This window comes from Myotis lucifugus, unplaced genomic scaffold (assembly GCF_000147115.1).
Source record: "Myotis lucifugus unplaced genomic scaffold, Myoluc2.0 scaffold_241, whole genome shotgun sequence".
In the NCBI taxonomy this organism is placed as follows: domain Eukaryota; kingdom Metazoa; phylum Chordata; class Mammalia; order Chiroptera; family Vespertilionidae; genus Myotis; species Myotis lucifugus.
The window spans coordinates 42,375-66,333 of NW_005871289.1; the positions used below are offsets into that span (position 1 = coordinate 42,375).

At 58.1% G+C, this 23,959-nt stretch overlaps 1 protein-coding gene across 1 annotated transcript in view; it reads left to right on the top strand.

Moving 5' to 3' along the window:
* The window catches only part of TMEM63B (transmembrane protein 63B), a 24,158-nt gene extending 2,159 nt beyond the window's left edge, over nt 1-21,999 (top strand). The window contains 24 exon segments of the mRNA XM_006098570.3: nt 4,514-4,650; nt 4,652-4,694; nt 4,972-5,051; nt 5,288-5,326; nt 6,259-6,349; nt 7,717-7,754; nt 8,672-8,814; nt 8,908-8,959; nt 9,431-9,539; nt 10,339-10,409; nt 13,530-13,610; nt 14,267-14,390; nt 14,994-15,127; nt 15,268-15,405; nt 15,539-15,692; nt 16,579-16,685; nt 16,905-16,991; nt 17,180-17,245; nt 18,499-18,661; nt 19,180-19,285; nt 20,198-20,365; nt 20,599-20,714; nt 20,885-20,965; nt 21,207-21,999. Coding sequence (XP_006098632.1) covers nt 4,538-4,650; nt 4,652-4,694; nt 4,972-5,051; nt 5,288-5,326; nt 6,259-6,349; nt 7,717-7,754; nt 8,672-8,814; nt 8,908-8,959; nt 9,431-9,539; nt 10,339-10,409; nt 13,530-13,610; nt 14,267-14,390; nt 14,994-15,127; nt 15,268-15,405; nt 15,539-15,692; nt 16,579-16,685; nt 16,905-16,991; nt 17,180-17,245; nt 18,499-18,661; nt 19,180-19,285; nt 20,198-20,365; nt 20,599-20,714; nt 20,885-20,965; nt 21,207-21,398 — 2,496 coding nt within the window. The 5' untranslated portion in view covers nt 4,514-4,537 and the 3' untranslated portion in view covers nt 21,399-21,999.
* Nucleotides 22,000-23,959: the final 1,960 nt, after the last annotated feature.

Below are 23,959 nucleotides of genomic sequence, written 5' to 3' on the forward strand. Positions count from 1 at the left end.
TTGTCTTCACATAAGCTTTGGAGGGAGTCAGAGCTGATGGATTCTGGTGTTGGGACAGCGTGTCGACCACCCCGGGCATCACTTGGTATTTGTAGCAGCCAGAGTGACATTCCACGGAATGTTCACTATTTCATCAGTGAGGGAAGGGAGGCGATGTTGCAAGGCACAAGGCAGGTGGAGGGTCGCTAAGAACCCCCGTTTAGGCATCCCACAAGTTCCCTCCAATTATAACAGTCTTGGAGACTTCAGTTCAAATTCCGGCTCTGCCACTCTTGAGCTGTGTGACCTTGACAAGTTCCCTCACCTGTCTGAACTTCAGTTTCAATTAAAAAGTGTGTTTGCTATCACTTCCTTTCAAGATTTATCGTGGGGATCAAAGTAGACAACACAGGTAGAGTCTGGCACCCTGCCTGGTAGTTGATCAATAATGGGTTCTCTTCTCTGAACTTCTGACCCATTCTAGCATAGCATCACCCTCCTGTACTCCCACCTCCTGCTACCCAGGGAGTGGGTACAATTGAAGAGTTTGGGAACATTCCCTGCCTCTCAGTGGCAGAGTCCCGAATGTGGTATAAGCCCTTAGGTGGAAACAAGAAGCCCATCCTGAGGGGCTCTATCATACTAAATTATATGTTTTGTTTTTCTTTTTATTTTGAACAGTTTTTTCCCCACACTTTATTAATAACAGAAGGTAATTTTTTTAGAACCAATTATGTACCTTGACCTGTATTAAGAGCTTTACGTAAGTCATCTTGTTTAATCCTCAAAACAACCACACGACTGCATTATTGCCCCATTTTACTCATGAAGGAACTGAGGCCCAGGATGGTAATTTGCCCAGGTCAAGCCCGATCTGTCTCATCCTCGAGCCTGTGCTTTTACCCACCAGGCTCTGTGCCTTGTTTCCTACACCTGCCCCAGAACCTAAAATCACAAACCCAAGGCCTGAGTGGGGTGGGGTTTGGAGCTACAAGCAAGAGGGAAGGCAAACAGGTAGAAAATAGGGTGTGGTGTTTTCCAGAGTGATAGCTGGCAGCCCCCAGCTCCCTGGTAGAAGTGGCTCCTCTGTTGGCAGCAAAGTGCAGTGGTTAAGAGCATAGACTTCAACTGGGTTGCCTGGGTCCATATCCGGATCTACCACAGACGGGCTGTGTGACATTGAGCAAGTTATGTACCCTCTCGGTACCTCACTGTCCTCCCAGAGTTGTGAGGTGGAGTAAATGAGCTAATATTTGTAAAGTGCTTAGAACAGTGCCTGGCACAGAATAAGAGTTAAAGAAGTACTTGATCAATGCATTCTTTTCCTGCTCATTTGTGGATACATTTTGCCCATCCCTCTGAAGTTGGTAGGTACAGAGAGAGGCTATTCTGTTACAGATTAGAAGACTGAGGCCCAGGTTACATAGTAACAGAGTAGCCTCCGTCTTCATCTCCTCCCATTAGATCACACTATCTTCCTAGGATTCTAAGCCCTAAATTAAATCTTCCCAAGTAACTCTGTAAGAAAAGACTTGTAACTTATAACTCACCCACCCCTGCCGTGCACACTCTTCTTAATGGTAAAATAACAGCCTTCAGTTAGCCATAAATAAAATCTTCCATCACTCTCTACACACTTCCAGCTAAAAGCCTGCATCAGACTAGAGAAATTCCGGGATATGGCTGGCTCTGGCAACCCCATGGAGTGGAGGAACTCTCCTGCTCCCCTACTACCTACCCCCTCCCCCCCAAAAAAATTCTGCCTCATTCTCTTCCCTCTCTGCTGCTCTCAGTGAAGAAACAGCTGCCCCGGGTGAAACAGCCCAGCAAACCCACCCCCACAATTAAGAGCGTGGAGTAACCCTGTCAGCAAACAGAGCCACCAGCCCTGGCTCCATCCTACCTGCCCTGTGACCTCCTTTGAGGGGCTTCTCCTCCCTGGGTCCCTGAAAATGGGGATAGTGCTCTGATCGAGCCTGCCCTGCTTTCCTCATGCATTGGTGGGAAGATCAGTGCAATTTGGGGAGGCAGAGTGCTTTGTGACTGTAAAAAGGGAGTCCCCGGATGCACATGGTGATTTCAGTTACTAAGCATCTACCTGGACCCTCCTCATGCACCCTACCTGGTTCCCTTAATATAGAAGCTCCCAGAATATTCCACATCTTCCCAACTGGAGAAGATGCGTGTCGGGGGGTGCTCCAGGGGTTTGTACCCATTACCTTCTGACCCGGTGGAGCCTTGGAGTTGAGGAGAGAAACACAAGGAGTGGGAATGGGCTATCTTAATTTCTGGATTGCATTGGAGTTGGGGGTTCAGGGGGGACTAATGTACATGCCCCTCAACTGCCAGAGACCCAAGTGACCTATACCTACCTTTAACCTCCCCTGGTACCCCAGAGTTCTGGGCACCCTGTGTTTACACATCCAGGCTCCCAGACAACCCCACATACATACCCCCACTCAGAGCCCAACACTCACTCCATCTCTGTGGGCTGCCATGCAGACACCTAGCTTCCCCCACCCCACCCCACCCCACACACATAAATACATCAGCATGCATTTACAAACCTAGGTGCACACCCACGGTGCTCCCGTGTTCTCTCGCCAGAGGACATTGAATGAGCATATACCGCGTTTCCGTGGTCTGCAGAGCCCTATGCTAGGCACACCAGAGGAGCGTCGTGGTGCCCTGAAGAGTGGTCTAGCTTTAGAAAGAAGTTGAGCTAGGTTTGCATCCCAGGCCCATCGTTTTGTTAGTAGTGTGACTTCAGGAGTTACTTAACCTTTTTGAGCCCCCATGTCTTCATCTTAAAATGCCAGTGTCCTCTAACTCAGGATTGTCGAGGATTAAATGAAATCATGTATGTATTCTTGAAACCATGGGTACTCTAAATGACACCTGCTATAATTACTAAATGTGTGTGTGTGTGTGTGGGGGGGGGGGGTAAAGCAACTTAGGCTGGAAAGGAAGAGGAGGCGGATCACACGGGGCAGTTACTCCCTTAGCCTTCCTACCAGGCTTCAGACTCCCGGGGACCAAGTGGAACACATAAACAGCCCAGCTTCTCCCTCCATCTAAGAGTTCGTGCCTCTTGCCCTGTGGTTTAAGTGTGTGTGTGTGGGGGGCGGGGGGGGGAGGGGGGGGAGTAGGTTGTGTGCAGGAATTGGTGGGCAGGAAAAACTCTGAGTCACCCCATGGGGCTGTGGGGACACGACCCCGACCCCGGCGTTGCAGTCACCAATTCTGGGTTTGTTGTTCTCTTTGTCTGCTTTCCTTTCTTCCCTGGAGACACCACCCCTCCCCACCCCCACAAAGCAGAGCGGCAGTGTTGTCAGCAGGAGGGGGCCCCAGGGGCCCTCCAGTAAGGGCCCCAGGGGCCCTCCAGTAAAACGGGGTGGGGCAGTGATGCCACAGCCACACTTCTCCCTGGGCGCCTCCCCAGAGCCCTGTGTGGCCGTCCCCAGGCACTTCCAGAACCCAGGCATCTGGGCTGCCTGTCCCTTCTCTTCTCCCCACCCTCCGCCTGGACCGTCCGACCATCCAGGGCTGGGCAGCCCTGCAGTAGCAGGGAACCAGACTGGATGGCAGCACCCGGCAGCCAGGGCTTTGGGCAGGCTCAGAGGCCCCCGCCCACTCGCCCTTCCTTTGCCAATGGAAAAGCTCGCTGGAGGCACGGCATTCCCAGCCTGCCCTGCTCCTGCCTTTGGAACAGGGCACTCTGGGAGTTGTAGTCTCCACACCATTCAGGTGACTCCGGTGCAGAAATAATGGGAGAGAGGTGAGGCAGTCTAGTGGAGAAGGGTGTAGCTGCTGCCTGGGCAGGGGAAAGGAATGGGAGTAAGCAACGCAAATCCAGGAGTCCTGCTTTTTAATCGACTTCCCACTCTGGCCCTATTCTCAGACCCCCTACTTTGGGGACAGAGGGGGCAGTTCTGAAGATGAATATCTTATTTTTGAAGTCAGTTATATTGGGAAGGTGATTAACACTTGAAAATTCTAAGCAAACGAAAACGTGCCATTTTTCTAACGGGTAGAAAGAGAAGAAAAGGGTGCGGTCGCTGGCTCCTGGCCCACCCTCCCTTGGCCTAGAGACCCCTCCTTTTAGCTTTGGATCCTCAGGCCTAGGACCCCTCCCCATCTTCTCTCAGCCTCAGCCCCGCCCCCTGCCTCACGCAGGGAAAGAAGGAGACACAGGCACTGTGTTTGGAGAGTATTTGCAAGTGTGTGTGGAGGTGGTGGGTGATAGGCTTTAGAGGCCCGCAGACGACTTCTAGCTTAGAAAAACCAGTCTCCCCAGTCCAGATCTGGGCCAAGTTCCCCAGACCCGGGTGGCGTCACAGCCTGAGAGCCGGTGAAGGTAAATGTATGTGACTCAACCCTCCCCTTCCCAGGCCCTTATCTCTGGAGGCCAGAGCTTCCACCCACCCAGGGAGCCCGGTGACCTGCCCTCGCTTCCCCCTCCCCTCACCCACCTTGCCAGAGCTCTGAGAGGGACGAGGCCAAGCCCCTGCTGACCACACTGCCCTCTGCCCAGGAGGACCATGCGGCAGTAGCAGCCATGCTGCCCTTCCTGCTGGCCACACTGGGCACCACGGCCCTCAACAACAGCAACGGCAAGGACTACTGCTACAGCGCCCGCATCCGCAGCACCGTCCTGCAGGCCTGCCCTTTGGGGCGTCCCCACCGTGCTGGCTCTCGACTTCATGTGCTTCCTCGTGAGTGCTCGCATGCCACCCACATCCTTGGCACCCACGCTCTGTACAGAGCTGGCTAATGCCTGGAGCTCTAACCACTCTCCCACCTGACCCTGACTCCCCAGCCTTAGCTGCAGGAGGGATCCCCATCACACAGCCCAAGCCTAGCCTCTGACCATTCACCCAGGCCAGGGCCACCCACTTCGAAGACAAGAGGCTGGTCCCTCTGCCCCTGCTCTTCTGGCTAGTCCAGCGCGTGAGTGGCCTCTCCACCCGCCAACCCCTCCTCTTCCCTCAGGCACTGCTGTTCTTGTTCTCCATCCTCCGGAAGGTAGCCTGGGACTATGGGCGGCTGGCCTTGGTGACAGATGCAGACAGGTAAAGCTTTGGAGCTCCTCTCCCCCACACACGTGCACACAGCTTGTTCCACACGCCTCTGGAAAAGGGCCAGCCCTCTGCCATCCCCCCTTGTTGGGGGGACAAAGAGGGACCCGTCCCAGAGCAGGCAAGGGGGGCATGAGGGCCCCCAGTTGGGCCTTTGTCCCTTGCCATTTCCAGGGACCCTCCTCCCTCCCCCACCCCCCTCCCTAACATTGTCTGTTCTCTGCCCCCAGGCTCCGGCGGCAGGAGAGGGACCGAGTGGAACAGGAATAGTATGTGGGGCACCAGCCCCCTCATCCACTAAACCAGCTTTCTCTTTCCTTCTCTCATGCTTCTCTCCTCTTCTGCCAAGTTGCGGGTTTCTCCTCGCAGTTGTCTCTTCTGCAGGCTCATTTTCGGATTAACGCAGGCGGTGTGCTTTGCAGAGCAGGGGGCTCCCCAACTTGTCTCTGCCTTACCCCCCATCTCTCTCCCTGGCTCTCTGCCTGGGAGAAGCCCCTCCCCGTGCACCCAGCCTTCGTGGCCCTGGTTGGCTGGAGTGGAGGGGCCGTCCTCCCGGAAATTCCCAGTACGCTCACCCTGTGGATGGCAGAGACAAGATTGGGTGTCACCTGTGGCTTCCCTAACAGCTGGTTCTTCATATTCCAGGGTTCTCTGCTCACTTCTCCTGGAGGCCTGAGAGGGGAGCTGCCCCAGGAGCCCCCAGTCTGGCCCTTTGTGTCACGTCTCGGTCTCTGTCTGTAGGACTGGTGTTGGAATTTCGGCAGCTGCTGGGGACAGGGAAGAGGGTGGATCAGGACCCACCTGGGAGGCATCCCCCCCCCCCCGCAACCCCCTTATCCCCACCCTCTGGGGCTCTCCTAGTCCATCCTTTCCTTCGCCTCCCCATTGCCCTGTGCCCTGTCAGCTCCGGAACTGCAGGGCCGGTTCACACGCTCACTTCAACCTCCAGGGGGCGATGATGAAGACACCCTCCTCCCTTCCCCCTGGGGCCTGTGTCTGCTTCCCCAGACCCCGCTGAAGGGAAGAGGTAGACTGACGGGAGGCAGGGAGAGGGTAGTCATTTCTTCCTGCTCAGCCACTGCGCTTTCTGTGCCTTGTCTAATGCCTGGAGCTCTGGAGGGGGAGCCCACCCGCTTCACCCCTGCTCGCCAGGGGCTCAGACTCACCAGGCTCTCTCATTTCTCGTCTCCTCACCCCCCAGTGTGGCCTCAGCTATGCACGGGGACAGTCATGACCGGTATGAGCGTCTCACGTCTGTCTCCAGCTCCGTCGACTTTGACCAAAGAGACAACGTGAGTGCCCTCCCCGGACTTCTTAGCCACCCTGGTCCTCCGGGGCAGGGGGGCTCCGCAGCCTCTAGCTTCCGGTGACCAGTCCGACCTGTGGTGCTATGGGAGCCACAGGATAACCACCCAGACCAGAACTCCTGGCGCTGTCCTCCATGCCAGCCTCCACGCTGGCACCAGCTTAATTCGTGATTTCAGACTTGTTCCACTGTAGCGTTCAGTGCCTGCCTCTTGCTTAATTCTAAGGACCCCTTTTTCCTTAGACGTGGTCTTAGAAGTAATAATGAGCTTTCCATGCCGCTTATAAGACATACAGAACTCACTGTGCTGCTCAGAGGGTGCAGGCAGGCAGGCAGCCCCTGGCTGGCTGGCTGGGTGGGGTCAGTTGACGGGCTGGCGGATTGGAGCCGAGTGGCAGGGGCCCCTGAAGATACGGCTTGTCCTTGGGGATTCACAGCCGTCCCCAGACCCCCTTTCACATCAGACCCAACACCCTGGCATTCCCTGCCTGGCCCTATCGTTCTGCCAGGGTGAGTGTCCTGGTCAGACCCTAATCTTCAGGCCCTAGGGTGGCCCTGGTCAGTTCCGCTTAGGCTGCGGCCCCTGGGCTGCAGCCGCTGAGATAGCTGTAGCAGAAGAAGCCTGCCCGCTTCCTGAATTGGACGCCTGCTGGTAAGTGGCTAAGCGAAGGTGTCACCTGCCCGCCAGAGGCGCCCAGATGGTCCCCAGACTCGGTGACATTGGCAACAGGTAGCACAGTCCTGCATCTTGGCCAGAGGGTAGCTCTCTCCCCGGCCTGTGTGAAGCCTGGACCTTTCCCTGGCAGGAAGGTGGGGAAGGGTTCTCCCTGCCCAGCCCTCCCCCGCACCCCCCGGCTCTGAGTGCGGGCTCTGCCGGAAGGTGGGTCTGGGGACTTGTGGATGGGAGATGGGGCTCAGCGACCGCTGAGGTGTGCTGGCAGACAAGGGGCAGGATCCCAGGCAGTGTGGCCCAGCCCGCTGCTTGTGGCAGCCATGCTGCCAACTCTCCTTCTTAGCTACAGGTCTGGAGGTCCCCACTGCTCTTCCTCGATCCCCGAATCCCACCCATCCCTACCCTGGCCACACAGCTGCAGGCCTGCTCCAGTCTGCCGCCCTGTGGGGTGTTTGCGGGGATCGTAGCTCTGGGCATGGTCCCTTTCTTTGCCCTTGGTCCCATTCTTCCTTGAAGGCTGGCCCTTCCCTCTCCCCCTCCCTGGGGTGAGCCAGTTTCTTGGGGGTCGGTGGGGGCGGGAGGTTGTGGAAGTTGCTCCAGGGTGAGCGGGACTTGAGTGCGGGGGAGGTTTAGGGCGGTGGGGGCCGGGGCAGCCGCTGATGGCCCTCTGTCCCCCCCAGGGTTTCTGTTCCTGGCTGACAGCCATCTTCAGGATAAAGTAAGTGAATGGTCTTCAGGCTCTAAAGAAAGAAACAGAAAAACTTCAGAACTTGTCATCTCCCCACAAAATCCAGAGGCCAGCAGCGTTGAGGGCCTTAGCGCTCCTAGCCAGCCCAGCACCCTCCTCCCTCCTCCAGGAGCCTGGCCCTGGGGCCTTGGCTTCTGCGGAGCCCTGAGCTAGCCTCATGACCACCCATGGTCTCCTGTGCCCCCCGCCTGGGAGGCCCACTCCGCCCACCGCTCTCCCTGCCCCTGTGGGTGGGAGCAGCAGGCAGGCTGGGAGCAGCCCACCAGCAGCAGGCAGGAGCCAGTGTCCAGCAGAAGGCAGATCGCGAGTGCGGCAGGCAGGCAGTGAGCGCTGAGAGAGGCAGGAAGCCGCACAGGTCAGCACCGCCACCACCCGAAGCCCCCAGGCCCCCCACGTGTGCCGCGTACTGCGTGCACCAGCACCCATAAGGGGCCTGCTTCCCGAACCCCTCTCCAGCCTCCTGCGGCTGCTTCTTCCTGTCACCGGTTCTCCTTTTGCCTCAACCCCCCTTTTCCCGTCTTCCTCTGTTCCTTTCCCTTTCTCTCCATCCCTCATTTCTCTGTGCAGTCTTTCTTCTTCTTTTACTCCTCTCTCCTTCCCCTCTTCCTTCCGAACTTCCTTCCTGTTCCCTCAGTTATTCCTCTCCTTCTCTCTGTTCTTCCTTTTCCTCCCCTCTCCCTTCATCCTTCTTTTCCCCTTTCCCTTCCCGCTCCTTCTCCCTCCCTTCCCAGCAAATAGGAGACTCAGGCCCCATTTCAGCCCCACACTGCTGCCAGATTGGCAGGGGCCGGGGGTGGGGGTGAGATGGGGTGGGGTGGGCAAGGGCAGGCAGGTCCCTCTCCCTGTGGCCTGGTCCTCACCTGCCGCCTCTGTCCGCTGCACCTCAGGGATGATGAGATCCGGGACAAGTGCGGGGGCGACGCCGTGCACTACCTGTCCTTCCAGAGGCACATCATCGGGCTGCTGGTCGTCGTGGGCGTCCTCTCCGTGGGCATCGTGCTGCCTGTCAACTTCTCAGGGGACCTGCTGGGTCCGTGAGGGCCAGGATGGGTGGGGCGGAGAGGAGGGGCCGGAGGCCACAGGCCCTGACCCCCGCCGTCCTCTCCCTCTCCCCACCCCCCAGAGAACAATGCCTACAGCTTCGGGAGAACCACCATTGCCAACTTGAAATCAGGGTGAGTTTGGGAAGCAGGCCCGTGAGGCCAGGGTCCAGGTCAGAGCTGAGCCCTGACAAGGAGGGAAGGAGAGGGAGTGTGGGGGGACCGTGGCTGAGGCTGAGGCTGTGGGGCCCGGAGGCTGGGGGTGGAAGCAGAAGAGGTAGAACCGGCTGTGGGTGGCCAAGAAGGACCAGGTACAGAGAGGAGGATGCAACCTCAGGCCAGGCCGGCGAGGCCACCTGGGGGCAGGGGGAGGGCAGCATAGCCAGGGGGGAGGGCACGAAGAGGTGACCTCTGGGACATTTCCGTTGGAGTGGGACCGTGTCGGAGTCTAGAGGATGTGGGGTGTGGGCCCGCTCTGTGGGGTATCCGTTCCAGAAGACGTGGCCGTGGAGGGGCCCTGTACCGGGGTTTGATTACCACCCAGAGGTCGGGGCTGTCTGAGTGGGTTTCGAGCCCCTGTGGCTTCTGTGCCCTCTGCTCTGCCAGGAACCACCTGCTCTGGCTGCACACCTCCTTCGCCTTCCTGTACCTGCTGCTCACCGTCTACAGCATGCGCAGACACACGTCCAAGATGCGCTACAAGGAGGATGACCTGGTGAGTGGGGCAGCGCCGGGACCACCCGTGCCCGCCTCTTCCCTCCCCCCCCAGGCCTCTCTTGCCTCAGCTTGAGGTACATCAGCCCCAGAGTCAGGCCAGCTTGGTTGGACTCCTGGTCCAGCAGCTCAGGAGCCCCCACCCTGTAAGTTAGTTGTTACCTCCTTGGTTTCCTCTTCCGACGACTGAAGTAACAGCAGTGCCTCTCCTGAGGGTGGTGGGAAAGTGAGGTGAGGCGATGCATGGACAGCACCCTGTGCTGTGCCTGGCGCTCAGGAAATGCCATGGTTGTGAAATCCCCTCCCCTTCTCCACTGATTCCCTAAACCCATGGTCGGCAAACCGCGGCTCACGAGCCACATGCGGCTCTTTGGCCCCTTCAGTGTGGCTCTTCCACAAAATACTGACTTCTGCGCATGGGCCACGAAGTTTCAATCACACTGTACGTGCGTGCCCACACGTGGTATTTTGTGGAAGAGCCACACTGAAGGGGCCAAAGAGCCGCATGTGGCTCGAGAGCCGCGGTTTGCCGACCACGGCCCTAAACTAGTAGCAAATGCCCACACTCTGTGCCAGCCATTGCTCTGGGTCTTCACGGCCTGAGGATCTGAGACTGGCACCCCATCTCCTCGCCGCAAGCCCTCGCAGGGCAGGGGCCAGATGGCTCTTTCATTAGGCTCACTGCCTGATTTCTACTAGAAATTCACCAAGGCCTCTCCACCTCTGTCTGCTCCTCTCTGCTCTCCAATTCCCCACCCCTCCCTGCATCTTCGATCCCTCTCACCTGCCTCTCACGCCAGGTGAAGCGGACTCTCTTCATCAATGGAATCTCCAAATATGCAGAGTCAGAAAAGATCAAGAAGCATTTTGAGTGAGTAGCCACACTCCCCCGCCACCCTGCAGACCCTTCTTTGCCTTTCAACTCCCAAGACCCTCCTCACGCGCCTCCCACTCCTCTCCCTCCGCGGCCTAGGCCGCATGAGGGTGGAGGTTGGACTAAAGAATTCTCTGGCTCTAGGGAGGCCTAACACTTGGGCTGGGTGATCGGCACCTCTAGGAACACAAGAGAAATACTTGAAATACTTGAGAATGAGTCCAGTCTGTGCCACACAACCACCCCCGACCCCTCCATCCCCCGCCGTTTTCCAACATGAGCTGGATGGTGGGTTGTTGCCCGAGGGTCCATGATGTGTAGCTTTTTCATAAAGTCTGGAGTTTGTGTGTAGCCTGGCGGGGAGAGCTTCATCGTGGAGCCCAGGGGCGCCTGGCCGTGTGCTCTCTGGGGCTCTTCCCAGCTCTGGAAGGCTGTCTCAGCCGGGAGGGGCATGTACACCTCCAGGAGCCCCAGGTGCCAGACAGTCTGTGTGCAGGATCAGGGATCCTAGCATCATTCATCTGGCCACTCAGCAAACTTCCTCAGGTGCTCAGGCATGAGTCAGTGTGGTGGGCCTCGGGACTATACGTGTGCAAAAAGGATCGTCGAACTCTCGGGGGTTCGCAGTATGGAGGTCAGCTTTAGGAGCCAGTCCAGGGCCTGATCACAGAGTGGCCTGGGGTCAGTCTGTGGTCAGAATTAGGAGTTGATAAGGGGCGTTGATGGTCTGAATCAGGGCTATCTGTGTCAGGATCGGGATGTGGTGAGGTCTGGACTCACTGTCAGTTGGCTGGGATCAGAGGTCAGGCGCTGTTCCAGGTCAGGACAGTGCTGAGAGTGAGTCTGGTCAGGGTCAGGTTCCTCCCTCTGTGTTATGGGAAAATGACTGTGTTGTGATCAGCATGGGTAGATAAACACTCATTCATTCAATAGGCATCTATTAGTCACCTCCTATACCCCAGGCATCAGTAAATGAGAAACAGGCCCGCCCTCACAGCAGTCAACATTAAATCAAACTTGGTCAGTATGAGAGAACAGTTTGGGTCCTATCTGGCGTTCAAGCCGTGATCAGCAGTAGGGGGCAGTCTGGGTCAGGATTAAGGACAGCGTATGCTCAGAATTAGGTGACATCTTAATATTACCGTCCAGTTAGAATCAGCTGTCGGCTTGCACTGATGAGTCCTTTAATAACAAGTATCTCTTGAGCTGCCCTGTGGCTTTGCTGAGGTAGGAACTGGGGAAATAACAATAAACAGAAAAGAAAAAGTCCCCACCTTCACCTGCTTACATTCTAGGGGGCTGAGGAGGACAGTAAGCAAATGAACTGGTAATAGACACTGTGTCAAGTAGGGGTAGGTGCTAAGAAGGAAACAGCCTGGCTGGCGTGGCTCAGTGGTTGAGCGTCAACCTATGAATCAGGAGGTCACGGTTCATTTCCCAGTCAGGGCACATGCCCGGGTTGTGGGCTCCATCCCCAGTGCGGGAGGCAGCGGATTGATGATTCCCTCTCATCATTGATGTCTCTCTCTCTCTCTCTCTCCCTTCCTTTCTGAAATCAATAAAAATATATTTAAAAAAGAAGAAGAAAACCAAAGCTGGAAGAGGGGCAGAGGAAAGGAGTCAGGAAGGGTGTTCGGATGGGATGAGTGGGGGGACTCTGACAGGGAAACATTTGAGCAGAGACCTGCATGCAGTGAGGGAGTGAGCCCCACAGCCAAGCATCCACTCATTCCACACACATTTGTTGTGCACCTACTGTGTGCATTATACCAGGAAGACAAAGATCCAGACATGGTGGCTGTCTGTGGGGAGCTCGTGATCCAAGTCGTCTGTGTTAAGGGTCGGGCTGTGGTTCTGTTTAGGAAATAGCCTTTGATTAAAATGGGTGGTTAGCCTATAAGCAGGGGTGGTCCTAATTGGAGTTTGGGGATACATGGGGTGAATATTATGGCGTAGCCATTTCATTGATCCAGGCTTCAGCACATGTTCATCGGGCACCTACTGTGTGTGAGCTATTGGCTCAGGCATGGGTATGTGGTGATACACAGGCTGCCTGTCCTCGTGGAGCCCCTGGGCCAGTGGACAGTATCGGGCAGGGCTTGTCGTCCAGGCCTGGGGTCTGTCTGGATTGGAGGACTGGCCCAGCAGAGTTAGGGAATATCCTGTGTGCAAAATCAGGGAGCCTGTGTGGCGGGGATTAAGGGATTAGAGATTAGTCTGGTGAGAACGAGGGCTCGCCCTGCCACAGGGGTGAGGCCCTTCCAAAGAGGAACCCTAAAATGGTTTGAAAACAACATTGTCAGGGGAAGGGTCCGGGAAGTGCTTTTCAAGAACCCCACCCCAGATTTCAGTTTCCAGGCTCTCGTGTGTGTGTGTGGTCCATCTGGTTGCTTCAGAACCGTGTCTCATGCATCTGTAACACTTACTGGTCCTTCATAACAATGTTTCATGGGGCTCAGTCCAGATTAGGGATTAAGACCAGTCAGCAGGTACCCCTTGGGCCCTGCCAGGTACCAGGTACTGAGAGCCAAGAACAGTCTGTGGTCAGTCTCAAGTCAAGGTTGGGGTCAATCTAGGGTCAGGGTTAGAGGGTCATTCTTGGGTCTAGGTTACGGACCAGTTAGGGTCAGAGCAAAGGATCCGTCTCTGTCCAGGGTTAGAGGTCAATCTTAGGTCAGGATTCAGGATCAATCTCTGGTTGGGCTTGGGGCCGAGATCATTCTGTCGCCTGGGCTGGGGGTTGGTTGGGGTCAGTCCATGGTCAAGGCTAAATGTTGAACTGGACCCAGACGTTCTGGGGACAGGGTAAAGGGAACAACCCATGAGGAGAAATAGTCTCTCGATGTAAAGTTCACAGCCTTGGACAAGAGTCAGACCACAGTCGTGGCGGCCCACACGCGCTCACACAGTCCGCACACGTCTGTGCACACTCCCCCGACTCAGATCCACATGAGGAGGCATTTCAAAGTTGTATTCTCAGAGAACTCTCATTTGTGTAGAGTAGGAAAGAGGTTGCTTGAACTGGGGATGTGTGTCTTGAAGGTGATGGGGTCTTGCATGCAAGTTGGGGCGTGTGGGCAGGGTCCCCGCTGAAGATGATGGTGGACTCTATTTCAGGGAGGCCTACCCCAACTGCACGGTCCTGGAAGCCCGCCCGTGTTACAACGTGGCTCGCCTCATGTTCCTCGACGCAGAGAGGTAATGGGCCCGGGACTGGAGTGGGGAGGGACCCCCGCGGGCCTGCTGCCCATGGGGGAGGGTGTCGGATCCACAGAGGAGCCTGGCTCCCCTGCCAGGTGCTTCCCAGGGCATTTGATGTTAATTCAGCCCCTGGAGTGCTCATCAGGTCAGCTCTGGAGACAGCCAGGCCTACAGGTCAGAGCTGGTTGCAAAAGGAAGGGGCTCCTCGTCCCCACCCCTCTGAGGACAGACCCTTCTTTCACTACAGTGTCAGGAATGGGGGCCAGACTATAGGGAGAATTTCTGGCCTTCAAGGGATGGGTAGGCAGACCCTGGGATGGGGACATGTTTGAACCATGCATCCTAAACAAACCCAAGAGCAAGATAGCCCCGTCCTTGGGGAGTGGACTAGATGATCCCTGAGCTGGGCCCCCTACCCGTCCTCCCAGCCCCAGCCCTGCCCCAGCCCTATTCCCCACCCCCTGCCCCAGCCCCTACCCATCCTCCCAGCCCCAGCCCTGCCCCAGCCCTATTCCCTAGCCCCTGCCCCAGCCCTATTCCCCAGCCCCTGCCCCAGCCCCTACCCGTCCTCCCAGCCCCAGCCCTGCCCCAGCCCTATTCCCCAGCCCCTGCCCCAGCCAGGCAGGCTGTGACTGGGCACCTGGGTTCCACAGGAAGAAGGCTGAGCGGGGAAAGCTGTACTTCACAAACCTCCAGAGCAAAGATAACGTCCCCACCATGATCAACCCCAAGCCTTGTGGCCACCTCTGCTGCTGTGTGGTGCGAGGCTGTGAGCAGGTATGAGGTGGGCTGGCCAAGGGGCGTGCCTGGCCTGGGCTCACACCGCAGGGCCCCAAAGCTGCAGGTGGCATGGGGAGGAGTCGGAAGGTCCTGGGGGGACAGGTCACAGCAGAGATGGATGCTCCCTGTAATACATGTCCCACAACGCTGGGAACACACACATCAGCGGGCCCTGCACTTAATGCCCAAAGGTAAACAGACTCCCAGAGGAGGCCAGGCCGGGCTGGAGCCAGGCCAGGGCAGGGCACAGCCCCTCTCTCAGCGGCCCTCCGCCTGTTCCTCCAGTCCTTGCAGCTCCATCCCCACGGTTGGGTTGTCCCCTGTCCCTACAGTGACCAAATTTTCAAGCCCTGAATCAGAAGAGGTGAGCCGAGAGGACAGTGTTGTGCTGTATTTACTGGCTCAGTGGCTTCTAGGCAAGTTTCTTGACTGCTGTGCCTCAGTTTCCTCATCTGTAAGATGGGGCTAAGTGTACCTACCTCATAGGATTGTGAGAGACGGACAGAGCTCCAAGCAGCGCCTGGCCTGTAGGAAGCTGTAGGTCAGTGCCGGCTGGTGCTGTGGGCTCTCTGCCCAGATCTGCCTCACCCTCCCTGGCAGGTGGAGGCCATCGAGTACTACACGAAGCTGGAGCAGAAGCTGAAGGAGGACTACCAGCGGGAGAGGGAGAAGGTGAACGAGAAGCCTCTTGGCATGGCCTTCGTCACCTTCCACAATGAGACCATCACCGCCATGTGAGCCTCCTCCCAGCCTGCCCTCCCCCAGCCTAGGCCCCCAGTGATCAGCAGGGACTCCCAGGTCCCTGGGCTCATCAGCTGTCGGCAGTGGGGTCCCCACCGGCTGGTGCCCCGGTAACTGGTGTCCATCCCCACAGTATCCTGAAGGATTTCAACGTGTGTAAATGCCAGGGCTGCACCTGCCGCGGGGAGCCACGCTCCTCGTCCTGCAGCGAGTCCTTGCACATCTCCAACTGGACCGTGACCTACGCCCCTGACCCCCAGAACATCTATTGGTGAGCAGAGGGCAGGCTTCATGGGACCTGGGTGGGCTCCAGTGGGCAGAGGGGAGGGGAGGGAGAGCTAGGTGTCCCTGGGGACCAACCAGGCATCTGGTCCCTGGAGTGACTGCCTCCCCTTCCTTCCCAGGGAGCACCTCTCCATCCGCGGCTTCATCTGGTGGCTGCGCTGCCTGGTCATCAATGTCATCCTCTTCATCCTCCTCTTCTTCCTCACCACCCCGGCCATCATCATCACCACCATGGACAAGTTCAACGTCACCAAGCCCGTGGAGTACCTCAATGTGAGGCCACGTACCCCACCCCTCCACTGTGTGTCTCAAGACACAGAAATCGGGCTCTGAATCCCTCCTGGGAAGGGGCGGGAACCAGAATGCCTCCTGCCCAGCCCCAGCTACCAAGAAGTTCCCCCGTGACCGTGGGCTGCAAATCCCACTGTGTGCTTCCCTTGGGTTCCTCGCCACCTCCCCCCAGGGGAGCCCACCTTGCATGTGCACACACAGAGAGACACCCGGGGAAGAAAGGGAGCCCAGGCCCATCCTAACTGACCATGTGACCTTGGATACGTCCTACCCCTCATCCCTCGTTCTCCCCAACAGTATAATAGAAGGTTCAGACTAGGTCGTTGGCTTCCCGACTTGGAGCTTTTATCAGAAAGAATCTTACATGAAACCCAATATGGAAAATCAAGGCTCCTCAGATGACAATAGAGTGGGGGACACTCCACCTGGTCTCCCCTCACCCCTCCTGCCACATCATTCAAAGGAGGATAGTTTGGAAATCTCTGAGCGATAAGAGCACAGTAGATAAGGCCCAGGCTACCTGGGTTCAAATCCCCACCCCACCGCTTACTAGCTGGATTAGCTATTGAACCGTGTGGGGGTTTTGCCTCAGTTTGCTCATCTGTAAAACGGAGTAATAGTGTTACGAGGAATACATGTAAAGTACATGATCAGTGCTTGGCACGTAGTACGAACTCAGCAAATACTAATATATTCACCCTGGGGTTGTGCATATGGCCCTGGCCCCAACCCTCAACCCTTGGCCTCCAGGTGTTCTGGACTTCTGATGTGGGGCCCAGGGCTCAGTGGGGGAGGGGCAGGTAAGCAAAGCAAGGCGGACCCACTAGACTTCCCTCACCTGACTCATCCCCCCCATGTACCACTGCAGAACCCCATCATCACCCAGTTCTTCCCCACCCTGCTGCTGTGGTGCTTCTCCGCCCTGCTCCCCACCATCGTCTACTACTCTGCCTTCTTCGAAGCCCACTGGACACGGTGAGACCCCTCCATATACTGACCCCTAGAGGCACACCCGTGCCACTGGACAGCCCTTTGCCATTTAGGCTCCCTGCCCCCGGGGTCCCAGAGCTGGCAGGGAAGGGATGGTGCCAGCATCCTCACCGTGGGAAGGTCCCTCCTGGGACACTGTGTTGGCTGGGGGAGCAGCATGGGGACTGGCCCGCCTGACCTCGGCCCCTCTGCCCCCGGCCTCAGCTCCGGGGAGAACAGGACCACCATGCACAAGTGCTACACCTTCCTCATCTTCATGGTGCTGCTCCTGCCCTCGCTGGGACTGAGCAGGTGGGTCCGCAGGAAGGGACGGGAGCTGTGGGGGGCAGGGGGGTCGCAGGATGGGGAGAGGGAGCAGTTCAGGCTCCCACCTCCCCTCCCAAGCGAGGGACCCCGTGTCTAGGGGCATCCTCAGAGGCTCCTGGCTGGGACTCCCCATCCCTACTCCAGCCCCCCACCACACCTCTCCTCCTCTCCAGCCTGGACCTCTTCTTCCGCTGGCTCTTTGACAAGAAATTCTTGGCTGAGGCAGCTATTCGGTTTGAGTGAGTGACCGGGGCCCCCAGGGAAGAAGACTGGAAGGAGGATGGGAATGCCTGGGAGACCCCTCCTTCTCCTGGGAGGGTACAGGAACGCTCCCTACCCCCGCGGCTGGGAGGAAGGGGGGCTGACATCACAGGCTGCCGGGATCATCCCAGAGGACCCTCACGTGTCTCAGGCGATGCCTGGGAGTTGTCCCTGGGGTTGTGTTGGGGCTCACTCCAAGGTCACCCTCAAGGTGTATTTAAGGCCACACGGTAGCGGGGGGGCGGGGGGGGTTGAGGGCTTTGGGTTTGTATTCTGGGGTGAACTCTGGGAGTCTAGAGTGTCCCTTGGGAGGTTTGGAGAGGTATGCGTGGTGGGATCTTGGGGGTCCCTAGAGGTCTCCTTGAGGGTCTCTGGAGCCCACACTTTTGAGTATCTGTGGGGGACTCGGGCTCACACTTTGGGGTACTTATGGGGCACAAGTTCTGGGAACACCTCTCTCGCTTCAGGCTCCTGTCCAGAGGTGTGACTGTGGCGTTCTTCCTGGGCACCTGCTCGGGGAGTCCCTGGGAGGGTGTCTTAGGGGTGTGTGCCGTGGCTGTACTGTGGGTGCAGCTCTCGAGGTCTTGCTCTGGGCCACCTGTGGGAATCTTGGGCTCACACTTGGGGTGTCATGAGCGTCCTGGTCTCTTCCCTCTGAACGGTGAGGATGCTGGCACCATCCCTTCCCTGCCAGCTCTGGGACCCCGGGGGCAGGGAGCCTAAATGGCAAAGGGAGGATTTCTGAGCTTGTGTTCTAGGGGTGACTGAGGCTCATCCTCGGGGGTAACTTTGGGTTCAGTTAAGGCCTACAGAGGGGAGCCTTCTGGGTGTTCCGGGGCACACTCTCAGGGATCTTTGGGGGGGGGGTCTCAGGGGTTGTCTATGGAGGTCTCGGGAGTCATACCCTGAGTACTGGTGGCCTTAGGGGTCTCAAGCACTCTCTCCATGGGGCTTTATGGGGCACAAGTTCTCAGGGCGCCTCTGGGCACACACGCTCCGTGGTGTCCACGCACATGGAGGGTGTCCGAAGTGTCGCTGACACCCTGGCGTCTGCCTATGGGGCTCACACTGGGGGGACTGGGCCACCCAGGCGCTTGAGGGCTGAGCTGGGACACCTGGTGCCCACAAGGCAGCTGGGGTGGGGGGGTGGGGGGGGTTATGGTGCTGGTGCAGTGGGCAGGAGGCCCCCAGGCCCCCCAGGGTACAGTGCTGGAGCACCCGGTGCCCGTAGGTGCGTGTTCCTGCCCGACAACGGCGCTTTCTTCGTGAACTACGTCATTGCCTCCGCCTTTATCGGCAACGCCATGGACCTGCTGCGCATCCCAGGCCTGCTCATGTACATGATCCGGCTCTGCCTGGCGCGCTCGGCTGCCGAGAGGCGCAACGTGAAGCGGGTACGGCCGCCCGGCGCAGCGGCCTGCACAGCGCCCCTGGTGGGCCCGACCAGAAACAGCGGCAGTGCTAGGGTGTGGGGCTTCTGGGTGCTGGGCTGTCCCCCTCCCGTCTGGGCCTCAGTTTTCCCGTAGGTACAGTGATGAGTCGACACAGATAACCCTGAAGGCCCTGGCCAGTTCTGAGGGTCTAGTGCTCTGTGGTGGGAGCTGGGGGAGATCCAGGTCCCTACCCCTAGGGCCCCTGGTCCTAACCCCACAGGACTCTGAGCATCCATTCCCAAGTGCACCCCCTGCCAGTCCCTGCTCCCTTGAAGGCCCCTGCCCATGCCCTGTCGCTCTCCACCCTGACCTCCTTCTTGGCCACAGCTCCTCTCTTCATCTGCTTTGCCCTGCCCTGCCCTGGAAATGGGTTCCTTTCCCCCATTGCCTTTCCTGGCCCCCTCCCCTCCCACCTGCCCTGTGCCCCTCCAGGCTCTCCCTCCCCGCCCTGAGCCACCTCCTGCCCATCTCCCCCCCAGCATCAGGCCTACGAGTTCCAGTTTGGCGCAGCCTACGCCTGGATGATGTGCGTCTTCACGGTGGTCATGACCTACAGTATCACCTGCCCCATCATCGTGCCCTTCGGTAGGCACCGCCGCGCCGGGACCTGGGCCCTGCTCGGGGGGACCCGGACCTCACGCCCTCCACTCTAGTAAGGGAGGCCGCCCCGAGTGGACAGGGCCCTGGCTGGGAGACCGGCCCCTCCGGCCTCCCACCCGGTTCCTGGCTCAGTCTGGGACCCGGCCTGGGGGGAGGAGGGGAAAAGCCATCTCAGCTCAGGCTGGACCCCTGGGCACGGTCACCCCAACATGACCATCCTCGCCCACACCAAGGCTTCCACTCAACGGGATCTACTGGGACACACGTCACATACCCGCTGAGGCGTCACACACGGCTACACGGGCCATGGGCACTCTTGTACACAGCCAGGCCTGCGTCCAGGGTGGGGCTGGATCCCTCCGGCGCCTGGCTGAGCTGTGTGACTTAGGCCAGTCCCTCTTCTGAAATTTAGCAAAGTTTCTCTTCAACTGTTGCCCTCACAAGTGGCCTCTACTTCCCCCCGAAAACATCCTAACCCATTAACCACCCTCCCTGGTTATTGAAGGCTCCAAACTCCCAAACTAACCTCCTCATCCTCATCCCCAAGCTCCCATCCCCTCAGCCTCCAGGAAGATAGAACGTGCCTCCTAATGTATACTCGTCTGTTAGGAACAGCAGCAGGAAAAAACAGTGTGGATTTTAACAGGATGCTTGTTGACCCAAACGAGCGGGTTTCTCACAGTAGAGTGGCTAGTGAGGGGCCGCAGAACGAGGGAGGGCAGCCGAGGAAGCTGGGCTGGGCCTGCTGGGGCCGGGGGCACGCGCCTGTGTGGGGCCGAGGCAGGAGAAGGGAGGCTGGCCTCTCAGGGGCCGCGGAAGGACCGGGACAACCTGTGCCGGACGCACAGAAGTCTGGCAGCACTGGTTCGAGGTCAGGGCCCGTGTGGCTTCCCCCAGGGCTCATGTACATGCTGCTGAAGCACCTGGTAGACAGGTACAACCTCTACTATGCCTACCTGCCGGCCAAGCTGGACAAGAAGATCCACTCGGGGGCTGTGAACCAGGTGGTGGCTGCGCCCATCCTCTGCCTCTTCTGGCTGCTCTTCTTCTCCACCATGCGCACGGGTGAGGGCCCTCCCCTGGGGCTGGGGTGGGGCCGAGGGGCTCCCTCCGGCGTCCAGGCAGAGCAGGCCCCAGGAAGGTCCGTGGTGGGGGAGGGGGCACAGACAGGCCAGGGAGAGGCAGCAGCACATGGGAGTGTGGGGCTGCATTCAGAAGGTAGCAAAACGGAGTGGGAGCCCCTGGGAGGGGCCCAGAGGGGAGGTAGCAGCTCGTTCTTTGCCCCCCCCCCATAACAGGGTTCCTAGCCCCCACGTCCATGTTCACATTCGTGGTCCTGGTCATCACCATTGTCATCTGTCTCTGCCACGTCTGCTTCGGACACTTCAAATACCTCAGTGCCCACAACTACAAGGTGTGGGGCGAGGGGGTCCGGGGGCGGCTGAGGGCAGAAGCTCCAGGGCGTGCAGGGGGGTGGTTGGGAGCTGAGGGCAGGGGCAGCGGGTGCCGAAAGGGTGAGGGGTCGTGATGGTGGCTGAGGGGAAGGACACCCCCCCAATCCCTGACTCATCCCGGGCCCTCAAGATTGAGCACACAGAGACAGATACCGCGGACTCCAGAAGCAATGGCCGTCCCCCCACTGTTGCCGCTGTCCCCAAATCTGCGGTAAGTGCTCCACTCCATGGCCAGGGTGGGGAGGGGCCTCGGAGAAAGCCCAGCGCTGGCTGACCCCCTACCCTCCAGTAAGGGGATAGGGGCAGGAGAGACCTGCTTCGCTGGGGGCCGCCCGCCTCCCCTGGGCACAGGGTCCCGCCCCGTCCCCTGCAGGCCCCGCGACTCCCCGTCCGTCACCCCTCCCCACAAGGGGCAGCTGTCCACCCTCACGCCTCACTCCTTTCCCCTTCAGAAATACATCGCTCAGGTGCTGCAGGACTCAGAGGCGGACGGGGATGGGGATGGGGGTCCTGGAAGCTCGGGGGACGAGCCCCCGTCCACCTCGTCCCAGGATGAGGAGCTGCTGATGCCACCCGATGGCCTCACGGACACAGACTTCCAGTCTTGCGAGGACAGCCTCATAGAGAATGAGATCCACCAGTAAGGGGAGGGAGGGCCCTGGAGGCCACGCCCTGCCCCACCCGTCCACCCCTCATGGACACTAAAAAAACGCTAATAATTTATTAGATCTAAAGCCCCTTCCTCCCCCATCCCTGCTTTCATTAAGGTATTTAAACCTGGGGGTTTGCTGCTCTCCCCCACCACAGAGGGGGGAGAGAGCCCCTAACCTCAGTGAGGAGAGCCCCGAGCCGGCCCCGGGGCAGAGGGGTGTGGACACAGTTCCCCCAGATCGGTGCCCCCCGCCCCAGGCTAGTTGTGTGGTCAGAAAAGGGTTAATGAGAGCCAAGGTGGGTACCTGGTGCCATGGCTGGAGACGAGGGGGGCAGGCAGGAGATCAGGGCAGCCCCAGTTCTGTCCTCCCCCCCAAGGCCCCCTGGGATCTGGCACTCCAGGGAAGTGGAGCCTCAGCCCCTGAGGGTTGCATGAGAGGGGAGGGGGTGCCGAGTGGGAGGAAGAGTCAGGCCTGAACCAGGGGGTGACCTGGGGTGGGGGATGGGCATGGCTGACACTGGAAAATGGGTTTTTGCACTGGTTTTTTTTTTTTTTTTTTTCCTTTAAAATAAAAATGGAAAGAAAAGCTCTGAGACAGGAGTCCTATTTGTGCTGCTGCCCTGGACACGTGGCTGGGGTCCAGCCACCCTCCTGGAGGATCTGTTTGGAGTCCCCACATGACCCTGGGTAGACTTCCTGTGCAGAGACTTCTGGGGGTCTCAGGGGAGGGGCCTGCTGTGCTCACATTGCCCCCCCCTCCCCTTGCATCTGCCCACTCTGCCTCCATCCCTTGCCCTGAGGAACTTGTGGGACCACTCAGACTGAGGGACAGGGACACAGGCCAACATTCTGGATCCCCGAGAACCATACAAATAGAAGAGAGATGCAGGGTAGAAAGGCCGTGAAAGGCCTCGAGTGCCATGCTGATCTAGGAAGGCTTCCTGGAGGAGGACGTTCCCCAGAAAGTTGCTTCCAGGAAGGGGCTCAGCAGACCGCGCTGGAGAGGAAGAGGCAAGAAAACAGCGCCGCAGTCGTCAACCAAATTCTGTCGTCATGATTTGTTGTCATTGTTACACAACTTACTGAGGGGTTAGTATGTGCCTGGGATTGTGCTGAATGGCCGTGACATGCTGTAAAGCATTTACTCAGAGACCTTGCTCGAGTCGGGCGTGGGTTTGCTGCGAGGATTACATAAGATAATATATGTCAAGGGTTCACTTGGCCCAGCACCTGGCACTTACTTATAAGCACCCAATAAACATCCATTATAATTAATACTATGATCATGAATAGCACCTACAAAGTCGTGTGGATTTCCTCTTGTTGTGGATGAAGACACAGGCCCAGGGAGGGTTTGGGGTTGGCCCACGGTTAAACCGGCCTGGGAGGGATTTTGGAAGGTCCTGCTGACGCTCAGGGAACTGCCCCCAGCCCATCTGTTCCTTAACCCTCATGAGTGTTCAAGGCCCTCCCCGAAAAGCCCCCTCCCACCCTCCATCAACTCATTCATCCTCTGAGACCCAGCTCAAATGCACCTTCTCTAAGAAATTTCCTATGGCCCTACACGGTTTGGCTCAGTGGATAGAGCGTCGGCCTGTGGACTCAAGGGCCCTGGGTTCAATTCCAGGCAAGAGCATATGCCCAGGTTGCAGGCTCCATCCCCAGTAGGGGGCGTGCAGGAGGCAGCCAGTCAATGATTCTCTTCATTGATGTTTGTTGTTTTTTAATATATTTTTATTTATTCCAGGGAGGAAGGGAGAGGGAGAGAGAGAGAGAAACATCAATGATGAGAGAGGATCATTGATTGGCTGCCTCCTGCATGCCCCCTACTGGGGATGGAGCCTGTATCCGCAACCCAGGCATGTGCCCTTGACCAGAATTGAACCTGGGACCCTTCAGTCTGCAGGCCGACGCTCTATCCACTGAGCCAAGCTGGCTAGGGCTCTTCATTGATGTTTCTGTCTCTCCCTTCCTCTCTAAAATCAATAAAGATATTTTTAAAAAAAAAAACACAGAAATTTCCTGTGACTGCTGTAGTCCATCCTCCAGAGGCCCACAGAGCCATGTGGTCACCCCCTTCCCCGACCACACGCACAAGAGCGTACACTGTGTGCTGCAGGAGCCAGGAGACGTGGACCCCGGCTCTGGTTCTGTCACTGACGCTGTGCAAGCCCAGGAAAGCCACCTCTCCTCCAAAATCAGGGAGAGTGACCAGGTGACCCCTAAGGCCCTGGCATCCTCTTACCCTCCCCCCACCTACCAGCAGGACCCACACAAGGAGAAAGTGAGTCCAGGAACTCCCAGGGGAGAAGAGAGCTCAGAGGAGGAGGAGGAACAGGTCTGCCAAGGCCTGCGGACTGTCTACGAGAGACCGCAAGCAGTGGGAGCAGCAGACAGTAGACAGTAGACAGTAGACAGTACAATCGCCCAGGAGCCTGGCAAGGGCAGAAGCAAACTGCCTGGGTGAGAGAAGCCACCCGCACAAGGAACTGCTTGAAGGGCCAGTATTTCTTGCTGGCTGGCTGTGGCAAGCGGTGGCCAAACACAGTGGAG